The following is an 18,176-nucleotide window of genomic DNA, read 5'->3' as shown; positions in this document are numbered from 1 at the left end:
AAAAAAGAAAAAGAAAAAGGTCATCAGAGAGTTCTTCAGCGTATTCAACGAGGAAAAGAATTGGGGAAAGCAGCTTTCCATTTACAGAGGTTGCAAGTACAGTGGTTGGCACATTCAGAAAGAAAGGCAGCCAGTAATTTTTTCTCATGGATCTTTTATATTTTAACACAGGAATCGAATGTTACTTCTATTTTACTTTGTGTTCCCATATAAGATGAGAGAGAACAGTAAATCCTAGGGGAGCTCACTCTGATAAAAGACTCTTAAGAATTTGTGGACAGAAACCTTTGAAATTCTATGTATCATATAATTATTGGTATTGTGAGTAGTGGTGGTTTAGTCACTAAGTCATGTCCAACTCTTGTGACCCCATGGACTGTAGCCCGCCAGGCTCCTCTGTCCAAGGGATTTTCCAGGCAAAAATACCGGACTGAATTGCCATTTCCTTCTCCAGGGGATTTTCCCGACCCAGGAATCGAACCCTTGTCTCCTGCATTTCAGGCAGATTCTTTACTGACTGAGTTATGAGGTATTGTGAGTACCTAGAGACAAAAACTTTTTCAGTATCTTTCCAGTTATCTCTATGATAGCACAACTCCAAAAATTCTTCAGCCTCCTGAGACTAAAATCCATTGATCCCAGTCACTCACTGACCCTTGTTCCTTTCAGGATCCCTCTCCTTCTTGCCCGATCGAAATGCCAGGAGCAGTCTCTATAATCCTTCCTTCACATGCATCTGCAACCCCTTTTCCCTCTTTCAACCACTCAGCTTTTCCTGGAAAAATACCAGTCCTGGTTAAATCCCATTCTCTACCTACTTGGGACTTGAATCTAGGGAAACAAATGGGGCTGAAAAATCACACATGAGCAAATGGGCTGGTAAGCCAGACAGACTGAACAGTCCCCTCACTTTGACTAAACTGTAGATAGGCTTCTCTCTGACACTATTAGGCTCCTGATCTCCCTTTTCTGAAGGTGTTTACTTTAGAAAATTTTCAACTGTAAATTCTCAATTTGCCTGTTTTGACATACACATCTTCTTCCAGGCTGATGGTCTGCTGTTTTACAGCTCAGGAATGTCTGTCTCAAGGACTAAATAAGGACAAAAATCCTTCCTAACCTGGAAGGTAGAGCTAGGATGAAAATCAGGAAATATATAACCCCAAACCCCTCTCTCCTCCATGAATATTCTGTCCATTTATTTTCATACCTCATATAACCAACTTGCCAAAGAAACTCAGGGCAACCGCCCACCTGGGTCCCAGCTCTCCCCCTGAGAGCTTAATAAATCTTCACTTTTCTTTCTTGATTTCCATCTCATTTCTGAATTCTTTCTGCAATGAGACAAGAACCTACTCTGCGGTAACACACCTACTGGAATACTTGTCTACCAACTCACTCCAGTGCTTTAAAAATTCTCCTATCCTTTGGTCCAACAGAGTGGAGTTTGATCTACCTGTCTTATCATACATCCTGGATGAACTCTTTTTGCCTGTTTAACTGAGATTTGGGATTGGTAATATCAAATAGTGCCTGAGTGATGATTGGCAATCATACTATGCCTTCCTAGTCCATTTCCTCTTCTATTTTTCTCACACCTTCTCTTCTGTCTTCAAACCTCTCAAACATCTGGCCCATAGTTGATGGTCTTGGTTTCTAGATCACTGAGAAAATAGACGTCAGAACAGATTTGCCACAGAGCCAGCCACTCCATCAACCTCCCTACCTGCATAATTGCCCAGGTACTGTGTCTTCCTTGTTTCTATAGGCACCAGGGGCCCTATCCTCTTGTGTTCACTCAAGACACCACTTGTGCAAATCTCCTGTCTTTCTCCTGCTTCAATATTTCCTGTGCTTTATAGGTACAGAGAAAAAGAAGTAACAGTGACACTTTCACATTCACACATACGATTACGTGCATAAAATACTCATATGCTAAAAAATATGTACCCAACCTTCTAATTCATGTTATAAATTTGCTAATTTGTATCTTCAGAGTAGCAACGACTACAATGTTGCTTATCACCAATTGAAATAAGAGATATATATATGCCATCTCCCATTCTTGGAAATCAAAGTAACAATATGTTTGCCACACTGAAAAAATTTCCTTCTGCTACAGTTAAGTTGATTTGCACATTTCTAATTGTGCATAAATGTCAGATATGTTGAGCTGCTTTTATATGAAGCCAAATATATATCTCATCCCGGTGCTCAAAAAAATGTAAAAGGTCTCTGCAGTTTGTGACTTGTCATTGAACAGCTGTGATGGGTTGAGTCCCATCTCAAAAAGTTCAAGGACTAAAAACAATTACCTCTTCAAGGACGTCAGCAAGCTTACTGAGGATCTCTTCAGGAAGGCTCTGGAATGTTGGAACACTGAAAAACAAGACAGAGATGATGCTGAAGGCATGTACTGTAGCTCACTTTTATAAATAAAAGAGCAATATATCTGAATGAACATGCAAAAAGATTTCATAACTAAGAAGCTGCAAATGAAGTCCATAGCAATAACTTAAGCATAATCTGATGACTAACAGGGGAAAGACAGGATGTACAAGAAAGAATTGGAGGTTGGAGAGAACTGAATTCAAATTTCACTTAGATTTCTTTGTGTGACCTTGAATGTTTCAGTTACAATAGGGAGAAAACCACTCTCTCCCTTATCAGCCTGCTGTCACCAGATTCCTTCTAGTTCCATCACCCTCTCCAGGAACCACCCCCTACATATACACACTCTCTGTCTTCCCTTTCGACAGGCCAACTGCTACCAATCTTTTAAGACACAGCTCGACTGATGACACATTCAGCACTGCAAGCATGCATTCAATAACGCTGGAAGTTTCCCACTTTCACCAATCTCTCCCCAGCTAGATAAGGTCTTCCTATTATGATCTCTTTTATCCCTTCCTGAAATTGTAATTAGATAATTAGTCAGATATTTGCTACTGACCATCCTCACTGCCAAAATCAAATGCCACAAAATTAAGAACCGTATCTATTTTGCTCAGTTCCTATATTTTTAGTGATTTGTTAATAACAACTCAAGAACATGTGTTGAATTCAGTTATGAAAATATGGATGTACAAATGCTTCCTAGGACAGTTATAGGGATCAGATCAGACAGGATGGAGAAAAAAAGTCCAGATTCATAGTAGACCCTGAAAAATTTCTTAGGGAAACTCACAGACCAGCAAGGAAATATTGAATTATGTTGAATACACAAATCAATGAAACTTATTTTCTATGGATAATGGTAGCAGCTTTAAAAGAAAAAAAAAAAGTATTAACATAAAATTCTTGAAAATCCACTCCACTAGAAAATCTAACTGGGATGTGGAACTAAATTCTCATGTAACCCTATTTCAATCTTGAGTAAAGAAAAGACTATAAATGAGTGAATATACATTTGTATGTAAGGTATTTGATTAAAGATTGATCTTTAGATAAACTCAATCTTTAGGTAAACTGCTACAGAGCAAATATATTTAAATGAGTTAGATGAGTTGGATGAGGCTTACCTTAGGTTTGTTGCTAGAGGACAATGGTTTTGGCTTGATTAGAATAATACAACGTAAGAAGCCAGAACATAGTGTTTGGATATAAGCATGCAAGTTTTACTGTTAATTTGTCACTCTGATTCCCATTACTTAGTGTAAAGCCTATTGATAAAATCCTAAGGTTTTATGCAGAGGTAAAACAATTCATCCAGGACCATCTGTTCCACCAGATTTACTGCTATGGTCTGAGCCACGTGGGTTTTAATTTCCAGAAGGCAGTCTATTTCAGCAGCTGGATGAAACATATCAGAGAAAGAGAGGAAGACAGAGGAAGCTGTTTCCATGAGTTATGCAGGTTGAAAAATCTAGTCCTTCCGTGTTCTTTTAATGAGCTATATATTTCAGTTTCTTCTGAGATGTAAGAATAATTAGAATATTTCTATCCCAGTGGGTATTTATGAAAAACACAAACTACAGCTGAGTTTTTCTCATTTTATTATAATTGGCTGCCTTCTTTAGAGAGCCCTAATACTTCTGTGCTAAGTCTATGTCAAGCCACTCTACAATATTTTCATTTTCATGAGCATTCTTAGTCATGGGAAAAAAATAATATTTGCATGACTGTGTAACCCACTAAAGAAAACAAAAACATTAAGTTTTAGGAGGGCATTTTAATAAATTATATTTTACAACTTTACTTAGTTTTAAAAAATTCAGCTTTCTTTAGGTATAATTGACAAAAATGTAATATATTTAAAGTGAACATAGTGAAACAATTCCTCTCATACAGTTAACCTAGTTAATTAACACATTTGTCATGTCCATGTATTTATTCTTATGTACTTTTCAAACTTATAAGTTCTACTCTTTTTGTTAATTTCAGTTATACAATACAGTGCTACTAACTATGGTTAGAAGCTGAAACTCTGTAATCTATTCCCCCTACTTCTCAGTCCCTGACAACTACTGTTCTAGTCTATGTTCTTATGAGTTTTTCATTTAGAGTCCACATATAGGTGATGCCATGAAGTATTTTTCTCCCTCTATTTAGCATAATGCCCTCAAGGTCCATCCATGTTGTAGAAAACAAAACAGCTGGATTTCCTTCTAATGTATCATTTTATATCATACAGTAATATTCCATTGTTTGTGTGTGTGTGTATGTACATATATACACATATGGGCTTCCCTGGTGGTTCAGTGGTAAAGAATCCCACTACAATGCAGGAAAAACAGGAGACGCAGGCTTGATCCCTAGGTGGGAAAGGATCCTCTGGAGAAGGGCATGGCAACCCGCTTCAGCATTCTTGCCTAGAGAATCCCATAGACAGAGGAGCCTGGTGGGCTACAGTCCACAGAGTCACAAAGAGTCAGACACAACTAAAGTGACTGAGCACACACATATGTATACACACACACACATATATATACATGATCTTTTACAATTTTAAATGCTTCAAAACATTCAGTGCCATTTATTACCAATAAAAATTAAGGATGATTTTAAAGAAGAAACACTCTAAAGAATTTCTTGGTAACAATTTAAGCACTTTCAGATCTAACAAAATGGGAACCAAGTAACAGAAATAAACAGACTTATCAAAGAACTATTGTTGTAGTCATCCCTTTTATAGCTAAAATAACTGGGATCTTGAGACCCTGCTAGAGGTTACAACACAGTACAGATAAAAAAGAAAAAGGATGAACATTTTTATCTGAATGACTATCATGCTGATGACTTGTTGAGCTACCCACCTCACAGTGGGCTTCTCTGGTGTCTCAGATGATAAAGAAAATGCCTGCAATGCAGGAGATCTGGTTTCGATCCCTGGGTTGGGAAGATCCCCTGGAGGAGAAGGGCATGGCAACCCACTCCAGTATTCTTTCCTGGAGAATCCCCAAGAGCAGAGGAGTCTGGTGGACTACAGTCCATGGGGTTGCAAAGAGTCAGACATGACTGAGTGACTAAGAACAGCACAGCAGAGCACACTTCACAATAAAACTATTTTAAAATACCTCATGTAATTTTTAAACCATGCCACATTCTTTTAATGACTTAGAAGTGAAGCAATAATATGAATAACCTTTGATTCAGTGACTTTATTTATTAACTAACTTTTTACTATGAAAAATGTCAAATAAATGAAAAGACTGAAAGAAGAACTCAAGAATCACCTGTATCCCCACCACCTAGACTGGCAACTGTTAACACTGTACCATCTTCATCTGCCTTCAATCCATCTAACTTTATATGCATATTGATAAATAGATTTATAGATATTTTTGATGATAATCTGAAAGCAAATTGTAGGTTTCATGAAATTCCATCCCAAATATTTGGGCATACAAATCTAAAAATAAGAACAATTAAAAAATACTATTATGTTACTTATGATATCATTTTGTGCCCAATCATTCAAAATTTAAAGAAAAGGAAACAAATTTTTAATGTAAACATGATGAAGTTGTCAAGCTTAAAACTGTTTGGTATACCTTTTCAAAGGGCAAATGAAGAAGTAAGTGAAGCACCTGACAGAATGAGTTACCATACTGCATTGACTGGAGAAGTCACATAATAGGAAGCCAAAAAATAAAGTCTTGTAGAGCTGACTTTGCTGAATGACTGCTGGAGAAGCCAGTAAAACAAATCATTGTACTGCCTCTTTTCAAAGACATCATACTTTGCTGAGTTAAAGATTTTGCTGCAAACACAAAGATGGGTGAAAATCTTGTCCACAGAATTGCACTTTTGCCTTATAAATGGCTTAATCAGTCATGGCGGGACTAGCTGTTTGGCTACTATGCATTTGACATCAGAATCAACCAATCATTAAAGAAGATTGCATATGAATACTTGGTAATAAACACAAGTGGTGCTGAACTACATAGCTGGAATAACTTTTCAAATAAAATAACGTTTCAAATGGAAGAACTATTGAAGCTGAGTGGGGTCCTATGGAGCTCCATGGCATGGAGGTCTTTTTTTGTCCCTGTTTCCTGTAGACAAAACTCATGACCTTTCCTGTGTTCCAAAGGGCAGTTTCTTACAGTTGCTCTTCAAAAAAACGAGATATCAAGGGAATATTTCATGTAGAGATTGGCACAGTAAAGGAGAAAAATAGCAAGTACCTAATAGAGGAAGAAGAGATTAAGAAGAGGTGGCAAGGATACACAGAACTATACAAAAAAGATCTTAATGACCTGGATAAACATGAAGGTGTAGTCACTCACCTAGAGCCAGATATCCTGGAATAAGAAGTCAAGTGGATCTTTGGAAGCATTACTATGAACAAAGCTAGTGGAGGTGATAGGATTCCAGCTGAGCTATTTCAAATCCTAAAAGATGATGCTGTGAAAGTGCTGCACTCAAGAAGACAGCAAATTTGAAAAACTCAGCAGTGGCCACGGGACTGGAAAAGGTTAGTTTTCATTCCAACCCCAAAGAAGGGCAATGCCAAAGAGTGTTCTAACTACTGCACAATTGTGCTTATTTCATATGCTACCAAGATTATGCTGAAAATCCTTCAAGCTAGGCTTCAGCAGTACATGAACTGAGAACTTCCAGATGTACAAACTGGGTTTAGAAAGGGCAGAGGAACAAGAGATCAAATTGCCAACATTCATTGGAGCATAGAAAAGCAAGAGAATTTGAGAAGAACAACTAGTTCTGCTTCATTGACTGCACCAAAGCCTTTGACTGTGTGGACTACAACTGTAGAAAATTCTCAAAGAGAAGAGAATACCAGATGACCTTACTTGCCTCCTGAGAAGCTTGTCTGCAGGTCAAAAAGCAACAGTTAGAACCAGACATGGAACAACGGGTTAGTTCAAAATTGGGAAAGCAGTAAGTCAAGGCTATATATTGTCAACCTGTTTATTTAACTTCTATGCAGAGTACATCATGCAAAATGCTGGACTGAAGAATCACCAAGTGGGATCCAGATTGCTGGGAGAAATATCAACAACTTCAGATACAGAGATGATAGCACCCTAATGGCAGAAAGCAAAGAGGAACTAAAGGGTCTCTTGATTAAAGTGAAAGAGGAGAGTGAAACAGCTGGCCTAAAACTCAACATTCAAAAAACTAAGATCATGGCATCCAGTGCCATCACTTCATGGCAGATAGAGGGGGGGGAAATAGAAGCAGTGAGAGACTTTATTTTCTTGGGCTCCAAAATCACTGCAGATGGTGACTGTAGCCATGAAATTAAAAGACACTTGCTCCTTGGAAGAAAAGCTATGACCAACCTAGACAACATATTAAAAAGCAGAGACATTACTTTGCTGACAAAGGTCCGTCTATGATTTTTCCAGTAATCATGTATGGATGTGAGATTTGGACCATAAAGAAGGCTGATCACTGATGAACTGATGCTTTTAAACTGTGGTGCTGAAGAAGATTCTTGAGAGTCCCTTGGTCAGCAAGGAGATCCAACCAGTCAATTCTAAAGGAAATCAACCCTGGATATTCATTAGAAGGATTGAAGCTCTAATACTGAAGGTAAAGCTCTAATACTTTGCTCACCTGACTTGAAGAGTTGACTCACTGGAAAAGATCCTGATGCTGGGGAAGATTGAAGGCAAGAGAAGAAGGGGGCAACAGAGGATGAGACAGTTGGATGGCATTACCGACTCAGTGGACATGAGTTTGAGCAATCTCTGAGAGAGAGTGAAGGACGGAGAAGCCTGGTGTGCTGCAGTCCATTGGGTGCAAAGTGTTGTACAGGACAACAACAATAATCAAGAGAGAAGCAGCCAGGAAACCACCAGAGGCAAAATTAAAGGGACCAGAGAAGACCACCAAGATTAGGAGATTAAAGGATTAAAGGCATGCAAGCCCTGTGTGTGTTAAGCTGCTTGTGCGGCCCCATGGACTGTAACCCACCAGGCTCCTCTGTCCACGGGATTCTCCAGGCAAGAATACTGGAGTGGGTTGCCATGCTCTCCTCCAGGCCCCCCCCCCCACACCTATGTCTTGTCAGAGATCCCACCCTTGGACCATTGCCATAACCTCCCCCGCCCCATCAAATCCTCTGGGGATTGTGACACATAGTTGTTCCAGGCAGGAACCCACTTTGATCCCCTTTTCCGGCAAAGTAATAAAGCTATCCCTTTCTACTTCACCTAAAACTATGTCTCCAAAGTTCAATTTGGCACTGGTGTACAGAGAGTTGAGCTCTCAGCATTATGTTGCACTGGTGGTGTAAAAGCAAAGCCCCCTCAACACAAATTAAGGCAGTGACACCAAATATGTGTGTGCTAAGTCACTTCAGTCGTGAGCAACTCTTTGCAACCCCATGGACTGTAACCCACCAGGCTCCTCTGTCCATGGGATTCTCCAGGCAAGAACACAGGAGTGGGTTCCCATGCCCTCCTCCAGGGATCTCCGCAACCCAGAGATTGAACTAGAGTCACTTTATATCTTCTGCATTGGCAGGTGGGTTCTTTACCACTAGAACCACCTGGGAAGTCTGGAGGTGCCACCAAGACTTGAACTTGGATCGCTGGATTCAGAGTCTAGAGTGCTAATCACTACACCATGGAACCCTAGTATACTAGTCATCATTATATTATTATATTCACATTATATCCTTTACTCACTATACATGGAATATCAAGTTTAGTAGTCAGAAAAAATTGATAAAGTAAAAATCTAGTTTTACTTTAAACTGTTTTGGTGAAACACTGAGTTATTAATTGTATTAAATTTTAACCCTTGAGTACAAATTGTTTTAATATTCTATATGACAAAATGGCAAACATACAGAAAGTATCTCTGCTGCTTACTGAAGTACAATGGTTTTCTCAAGAAAAATCACTGGTATAATTACTGCAGTTGCAAGCTGAATTAGCCACTTTTTTTATACAACATAAGTTTTTACTAGGCAAAAACCATAAATTCTGCTTATTCAGACTTGAGTATTTGGCAGATAATTTTTCAAAAAAAAAACAAAAAACAAAGTGAGACTGTCACTTCAAGGGAAACAACAGATAGCATTTGCTGCCAATAATAAAATTCTAACTTTCAAATGAAAGCTCAAACTTCAGAAAACTTTTATATGCCACTGTGGGATTGATTAACAGCTTTCTAATAATTGAAGACTTTTTTGATGGGATCATTGGTGAATGTTGATATTAACAAGTATGATTGTTTTGGTATCATAAATTTTGTAGTTTCTGAACCAGTATTTTCCAGATGACTCATGTATGATGTTACAAGGCCATGCGGGGAAAGATCTATTCCAAGTACAAGATGAATAAACAGATTACAATTTAACAAAGTAAGAAAAGTTCATTGATATGGTTTCAGATTTCATATTACAACTAAGTTGTAAGAAAGTACCCTTTACTGGGCTTTGGTGTAGTGTCAAATAAGAATGTCCACTATTATCTGAAAAGGCCATTAATATACTCTTCCCTTTTTATGCTCCATATCTTTGTGAGGCTGGTTTTTTTTTTTTAAATACTTGAACAAAAAACCCCCAGAAATTGAACAGATTCAATAATACTGAAGCAGATATGAGAATGTGCTGTCTTCTAAGGTAGATACACTCAGACTTGCAAAAATATAAAATCAAGTTTCTTTTCACTGTTTTTTTTGGGGGGGGTCATTAAAAATAGGTTCTATTAATATTAATATGTGAAAAAAGTTAAAGTTTTAGTCGCTGAGTCATGTCTGACTCTTTGTGACCCCATGGACTGTAGCCTGCCAGGCTCCTCTGTCCATGGAATTCTCTAGACAAGAATAGTGGAAAGCGAAAGTTGCTCAGTCGTGTCCGACTCTTTGTGACCCCATGGACCATACAGTCCATGGAATTCTACAGGACAGAATACTGCAGTGGGTACCCTTTTCTTTCTCCAGGGGATCTTCACAACCCAGGGATCAAATCCAGGTCTCCTGCATTGCAGGTGGATTCTTTACCAGCTGAGCCACAAGGGAAGCCCAAGAATACTGGAGTGGGTAGCCTATCTCTTCTCCAGGGGATCTTCCCAAACCAGGGTTTGAACCCAGGCCTCATGCACTGAAGGTAAATTCTTTACTGTCTGAACCATCAGGGAAGACCAAGGTAACATGTATTATTATTTTTTGCCCCAAGAATTTTTGTTTGAAACACACTACCTTGGAGGAAAAAGAGGCTAAGGATCTCAAGGGCACAGAGTTAAACCCACAATTCCCACAGAACTTTGGAACAGCTATGAAGGGGCATGTGATAAGATTCCACGATCAAAAAATACTACAGAGATTTCTACAAAGTGATACAAAGCTCAGTGAAAAATACATATTCTGTCATTCAGAAACTGATACCTCTCTTAATGAAGGAAGACACTATAGCAAAAAAGAACAAGTGGCATCCTGAATGAGGAGACAAATCAACAAGCAAAAAGCTTCCAATATTTTGAATGAAAGACTTCAAAGACAAGTGCTCATTACAATCCACAAGATAAAATCAGTTATTTGGTGGGACTGTCACAAATCTAAACACATTTTTTAATTAATTTTTTTAACTGCATCCTATGAGGGTATACTTAGTATTGTAGGAAACTGAGTTTGTTTCACAGTGGCTATATACCAAATTTATATTTTTAAACTTTTTAATGACTTAGTAAATAAATTTTTAAACATATGCTTATTTTTAACTCAATACAGTCAACATCAATAAATAATACCCACATGAGATCTGGAAAGAGTAGAAGTAACAGAGGTGGTGAGAAGTGGTTGTTCAGTTTAGTTCAGTCGCTCAGTCGTGTCCGACTCTTTGCGACCCCATGAATCACAGCACGCTAGGCCTCCCTGTCCATCACCAACTCCCGGAGTTTACCCAATCCCTTGTCCATCGAGTCGGTGATGCCATCCAGCCATCTCATCCTCTGTCGTCCCCTTCTCCTCCTGCCCCCAATCCTTCCCAGCATTAGGGTCTTTTCCAATGAATCAACTCTTCACATGAGGTGGCCAAAGTATTGGAGTTTCAGCTTCAACATCAGTCCTTCCAATGAACACCCAGGACTGATCTCCTTTAGGATGGACTGGTTGGATCTCCTTGCAGTCCAAGGGACTCTCAAGAGTCTTCTCCAACATCACACTTCAAAAGCATCAATTCTTTGGTGCTCAGCTTTCTTCACCATTCAACTCTCACATCCATACATAACCACTGGAAAAAACATAGCCTTGACTAGACGGACCTTTGTTGGCAAAGTAATGTCTCTACTTTTAAATATGCTATCTAGGTTGGCCATAACCTTCATTCCAAGGAGCAAGTGTCTTTTAATTTCATGGCTGCAATCACCATCAGCAGTGATTTTGGAGCCCCCAAAAATAAAGTCTGACACTGTTTCCACTGTTTCCCCATCTATTTCCCATGAAGTGAAGGGATCAGATTCCATGATCTTAGTTTTCTGAATATTGAGCTTTAAGTCAACTTTTTTTTTTTTTAATTTATTTATTTTAGTTGGGGGCTAATTACTTTACAATATTGTAATAGTTTTTGCCATACATTGACATGAATCAGCCATGGGTTTACTTGTGTTCCCCTTCCTGGACCCCCCACCCACCGCCCTCCCCATCCCATCCCTCTGGGTCATCCCATTGCCCCGGCCCTGAGCCCTTGTCTCATGCATCGAACATGGAATGGTGTTCTGTTTCACATATGATAATATACATGTTTCAATGCTATTCTCCCAGAACGTCCCACCCTCACCTTCTCCCTCAGAGTCCATAAAATTGTTCCATGCATCTGTGTCTCTTATTCTGTCTCGCATATAGGGTTATCGTTACCATCTTTCAAATTCCATACATATGCATTAGTATACTGTATTGTTGTTTTTCTTTCTGGCTTACTTCACTCTGTATAATGGGCTCCAGTTTCATCCATCTCAGTAGAACCGATTCAAATGTATTTTTTTAATGGCTGAGTAATATTCCATTGTGTATATGTACCACAGCTTCCTTATCCATTCGTCTGCTGATGGACATCTAGGTTGCTTCCATGTCCTGGCTATTGTAAACAGTGCTGCGATGAACATTGGGGTACACGCGTCTCTTTCAATTCTGCTTTCCTCGGTGTATATGCCCAGCAGTGGGATTGCTGGATCATATGGCAGTTCTATTCCCAGTTTTTTATGGAATCTCCACACTGTTCTCCATAGTGGCTGTACTAGTTTGCATTCCCACCAACAGTGTAAGAGGGTTCCCTTTTCTCCACACCCTCTCCAGCATTTATTGCTTGTAGACTTTTGGATAGCAGCCATTCTGACTGGTGTGAAATGATACCTCATTGTGGTTTTGATTGCATTTCTCTAATAATGAGTGATGTTGAGCATCTTTTCATGTGTTTGTTAGCCATCTGTATGTCTTCTTTGGAGAAATGTCTGTTTAGTTCTTTGGCCCATTTTTTGATTGGGTCGTTTATTTTTCCGGAATTCAGCTGCAGAAGTTGCTTGTATATTTTTGAGATTAATTGTTTGTCTGTTGCTTCGTTTGCTATTATTTTCTCCCATTCTGAAGGCTGTCTTTTCACCTTGCTTATAGTTTCCTTTGTTGTGCAAAAGCTTTTAATTTTAATTAGGTCCCATTTGTTTATTTTTGCTTTTATTTCCAATATTCTGGGAGGTGGGTCATGGAGGATCCTGCTGTGATTTATGTCGGAGAGTGTTTTGCCTATGTTTTCCTCTAGGAGTTTTATAGTTTCTGGTCTTATGTTTAGATCTTTAATCCATTTTGAGTTTATTTTTGTGTACGGTGTTAGGAAGTGTTCTAGTTTCATTCTTTTACAAGTGGTTGACCAGTTTTCCCAGCACCACTTGTTAAAGAGATTGTCTTTTCTCCATTGTATATTCTTGCCTCCTTTGTCAAATATAAGGTGTCCATATGTGCGTGGGTTTATCTCTGGGCTTTCTATTTTGTTCCACTGATCTATATTTCTATCTTTGTGCCAGTACCATACTGTCTTGATGACTGTGGCTTTGTAGTAGAGCCTGAAGTCAGGCAGGTTGATTCCTCCAGTTCCATTCTTCTTCCTCAAGATTGCTTTGGCTATTCGAGGTTTCTTATATTTCCATACAAATTGTGAGATGATTTGTTCTAGTTCTGTGAAAAATACCATTGGTAGCTTGATAGGGATTGCATTGAATCTGTAGATTGCTTTGGGTAGTATACTCAAGACTCTACTAGAAAATTACTAGAGTTAATCAATGAATATAGTAAAGTTGCAGGATATAAAATTAACACAGAAATCCCTTGCATTCCTATACTCCAATAATGAGAAAACAGAAAGAGAAATTAAGGAAACAATACCCTTCACCATTGCAACAAAAAGAATAAAATACTTAGGAATATATCTACCTAAAGAAACAAAAGACTTATATATAGAAAACTATAAAACACTGATGAAAGAAATCAAAGAGGACACAAACAGATGGAGAAATATACCGTGTTCATGGATTGGAAGAATTAATATAGTGAAAATGAGTATACTACCCAAAGCAATCTAAGTCAACTTTTTCACTCTCCTCTTTCACTTTCATCAAGAGGCTCTTTAGTCCTTCTTCACTTTCTGCCATAAGGGTGGTGTCATCTGCATATCTGAGGTTATTGATATTTCTCCCGGCAATCTTGATTCCAGCTTGTTTTTCTTCCAGCCCAGCGTTTCTCATGATGTACTCTGCATATAAGTTAAATACGCAGGGTGACAATATGCAGCCTTGACGTACTCCTTTTCCTATTTGGAACCAGTCTGTTGTTCCATGTCCAGTTCTAACTGTAGAAGTGGTTGAGCTCTGCTACATTTGGAGAGTAGAAACAACATGATTTCCTAGAAGACTAATGTGGGATGAGAGATAGAGGAGACAAGGATGACTGTACAATTGGAAGGAACATATAAATGCAGTTTAAATGTTTTTCATATTGAATAAGCAATTTTTTTAACCTACTCAGTAGCAAAGGGTTTGATTTTATCAGAAGATCTCAGTTTTTAAATATAACCAGAGAGCATCAGACGTAGCCCTATATTTATACAGCAAGATATCACTTCAATAAACAGTTCAAGAATGTCCTAATCTAGAACAAGACATACAGAGTTATATTAATTATTTTTGGGTAGCATTTGGAAAACAATAGCCTCTTCATTATGTCATGAGAAATCAGCCTTGTATTCAGTTTAACGACAAGGAAATTGACACATATTGTTTATTTCAGGCTTCCTACAGTTCATACTAACTAAATAAAAGCAGATGTATCTGGCTTACCAAAGAAATCAATTTCTATTGATGAAGAATTAAAGTAAAGGTCCTTCTTAATCTTACAGGTATCTAATCTTTCCCCTTAGTAAGCTCAGCAAGAGGTTTTCTGCCCTCAACATACTTTTTTCTGTTAATTGAATCATTTGGCATTGATCTTGGTTCATTCTGTTATGCAAGTCTAAAAACTGGTCTTCTTTCTCCACCCCCTTCCTTGTGTCCCATCCAAATATACTTCAGATTTATTTTATATCAGCAGCATTTAGCCCTTATCACACAATGACTCCAGCCCTTTAATAGTTGCCTATCATCTTGCACCAGATAACAAAAATTAGAAGAATTTTTTTTCTTGCATGTAAAAATACTTTAGGTAAAACAAATCATTATAGAGACATGAGGCATAATTTTACTTTCTGCATGATAAATATAAACTCCTTATCTAGGAAGACTCTATAGTGACTAAGCATATGTACTTTAGCATAAAAGAGAACAGCTGAATTAGGCTCTGCTACTAATTATCAGCTATGCTTTTAATAAGCAATTTAACTTCACTAGGTTTCAGCCTCCTTAGATTAAAAAAAAAAGGGTGGGAATCATATCACCTGCTGCATAGGGCTGCGGTAAAAATAAGCTAGATGGTAGATATAAGACATTAAAAATGTACCTGGCATATAGTAAACATTCAGTAAATATTTGCCACCAAGACCCTGATGCTGGGAAAGATTGAAGGCAGGGGGAGACCGAAACCACAGAGGATGAGATGGTTGGATGGCATCACCTACTCAATGGACATGAGTTTGAGCGAGCTCTGGGAAATGGTGAAGGACAGGGAGCATGGAGTGTTGCAGTCCATGGCGTCACAAAGAGTGGGACACAACTCAGTGACTGAGCAACAACAGCAACAACAGGGATCCATTTCCTGCTGTCCTAAATGTTAGCATTATTTAACACATTTAATAATTAAAACACACTTTCTAATGCATCAGAAATGAATCTTAGTGTAGACTCAGGAGTGCTGATAAGATCCATGTCTTCGTTTTCTTAAATCAAATTATATTTGGAGTATCAACCCTTGCTTTTTGTGAGCTATTTAATCACATTCATTGTTTAGCTCTTCTTCAGGGTCATACCTGAAGCCAGGGGGCATATCATGCCCAGAAGGTAGGGGATTAAGTCTCTAATTTCTCTGCTACTATGGTCATAAAGAGCCCTTGAAGTCACATCTCTGTTTTTTTGCCCACAGAGGAGGAAGCAATCCTTTGGTCAAGCTAGGAACTCTGGTGCTTCCCCTTCATCTCTTTAGGCACATTCACACAGAGGAACCCACTTTTGGGGAAAAACAATGTGTGACACACACAAGATCCTTCCCCTTCTCTTTTTGATCCCAGACACTTCTTTATAATCTCTTTATATGAATTTAGGCTTTAAAAATAGATAGGAAGTATCTTCTAGAAGTTTCTAGGACTGAGTAAAAACGGAGATAAAAAAAAAACAAACATGCAAAGAACCTATGAAACTGCCTAAAAAGGTATAATATAGGGGGAAATATTTCAATAATTTATACCTGAATAAACTATCTTCCAGATCCCCTTATTTCAGGACCCTGATTCCCTGTGCGAACATCATCCACCACAACCAACCCTTCCCCACACACAATGCGGCCACCTTCATGTCAACACTTGGACATAGAGGTGGGTAAAATGGCAGGGAAGGAAGAAAAGATCTGGGAAGAGGTTTCTAAACAGCTAGAAATGAGCTCAGGGCCATTTGGGCAGAAAATTCCAAGATCCTGATCTTGGCATGTGGCTTAGGAAGGGTCAGAGCACATCCTCTTTGCTCCTCACCAGCGGCATGGATGTACCCAAGAGAAATTAGAGAGGAGTCCTTAAAAAGTAAATAATTCAGAGGTAGGCAGCTCCTAGAATGGTACCAGTGTCCTCTTCCCTCATTATCCATTCTCTTCTTGCTCTTACTGGGTGCTGCAGCCAGACACTGCCTTTCCCTACATAAGCCTAAGCCAAATGCATTTTGTTATGTAAACTCTTCAGGTACATTCTCCACATCTCTTTATTCATCCACAATGTCTCCACTTAAATAATTAATGGTGGCATAAAATTTAAAATTTTTTGCAATGATTAAAAAGAGAAAAATCTATGAAACCATTATCTCTGCTACTCTCATTAAGATAACAGTTATATTCTCATCAATTAGGTATCTGTAACATCACCATAACTCTAGGAGTATGTGCAAAAGAAAGGCAAATCACTTTTGCTCAGTGAATCTTCTCACATTTTCATCTCTAACACAGATATAACAATTTGAGACTGAGTAATCTCAAACAAACACCATTAAATAATATGAAAGAATATATGTGAAATTGGTTTTCAAATTAAAGCCCTAGACAAATATCAATGGTCAAGCTCATGTTAAAATAACAAAAATCCTAAAAGTATTATCTTGAAAACCATCCTCTATAACTACACTATAGTTAACTACAAACTTTCAGATTTGATTGTAAAGTTTCCAATTCTGCAGATTCATTTTCTAAAGCAACTATCAATCTCTTAGGCCAGATCCTTGGTCAAAATGTCCTAGGTCAGTTTCCAAATTTAAAAAAAGTCAGGTTAAATAAGTTAGGTACTGAGATCCAAGAAATCAATAAATTACTATAAATTATAATAAAATATACATAACAAATACATCATTTTAAGTGCACAATGCAATGGCACTAAGAACATTCACATTGTTGTACAACCATCACCACTATCCATCTACAGAACCCTTTCATCCTCCCAAACTGAAATGCTGTACCCATTAAAAAATAACTCTTCATTTCTCTCTCCTTCTAGCCTTTGGCAGTCACCATTCTACTCTTTGATTCTATTAATTTCAGTATTTTAGATATCTTATATAGGTAGAATCATGCAGCATTTTTCTTTCTGTTGACTTATTTCACTGAGCATAATGTCCTCAAGGACCATCTGTGTTGCATATTTCAGACTTTCCTTCTTTTTCTAGGTTGAATAGTATTCCATCTCTCTCTCTCTCTCTCTCACACACACACACACACACAAGTATATATATAGATATCACAGTTAATCTATACATTCATTGATTGATGGATATTTAGGTCATTTCTACATCTTTGCTATTGCGAATAGTGTCACAATAAACACAGGAATAACAATATCTCTTAAGAGATCCTGATTTCAATTCTTTCTAATACATATCCAGAAATGGGATTACTGGATCATATGGTAGCTCTATTTTAAATTTTTGAGGAAACTCTATATTTTTTCACAGTAGCAACTATACCATTTTGCATCCCTTCAAACAGTGTGCAAAAGTGGTCTTGCCCACCAGAGAAAGACACAGTTTTACCGACTGCCAGTTCCTCCCATCAGGAAGCTTGCACAAGTCTCTTAGCCTCTTCTACCAGAGAGC

At 38.2% G+C, this 18,176-nt stretch overlaps 1 protein-coding gene across 5 annotated transcripts in view; it reads right to left on the bottom strand.

The window, feature by feature from the left end:
- The window catches only part of PRKG1 (protein kinase cGMP-dependent 1), a 1,340,287-nt gene that overhangs the window by 342,693 nt on the left and 979,418 nt on the right, over positions 1–18,176 (bottom strand). For 4 of the 5 annotated variants that reach the window (XM_081557175.1, XM_081557164.1, XM_081557186.1 and 1 more), the window contains one exon: positions 2,316–2,379. In XM_081557175.1, coding sequence (XP_081413301.1) covers positions 2,316–2,379 — 64 coding nt within the window. Of the gene's footprint in view, positions 1–2,315; positions 2,380–15,396; positions 15,543–18,176 lie in introns of those variants that run through there. The other variant, XM_081557220.1, reaches the window with a different exon arrangement.

This window comes from Giraffa tippelskirchi, chromosome 2, assembly GCF_054371585.1.
Source record: "Giraffa tippelskirchi isolate mGirTip1 chromosome 2, T2T-mGirTip1v1.2.pri, whole genome shotgun sequence".
Taxonomy (NCBI): Eukaryota; Metazoa; Chordata; class Mammalia; order Artiodactyla; family Giraffidae; genus Giraffa; species Giraffa tippelskirchi.
This window is presented reverse-complemented; position numbering and strand designations above follow the sequence as displayed.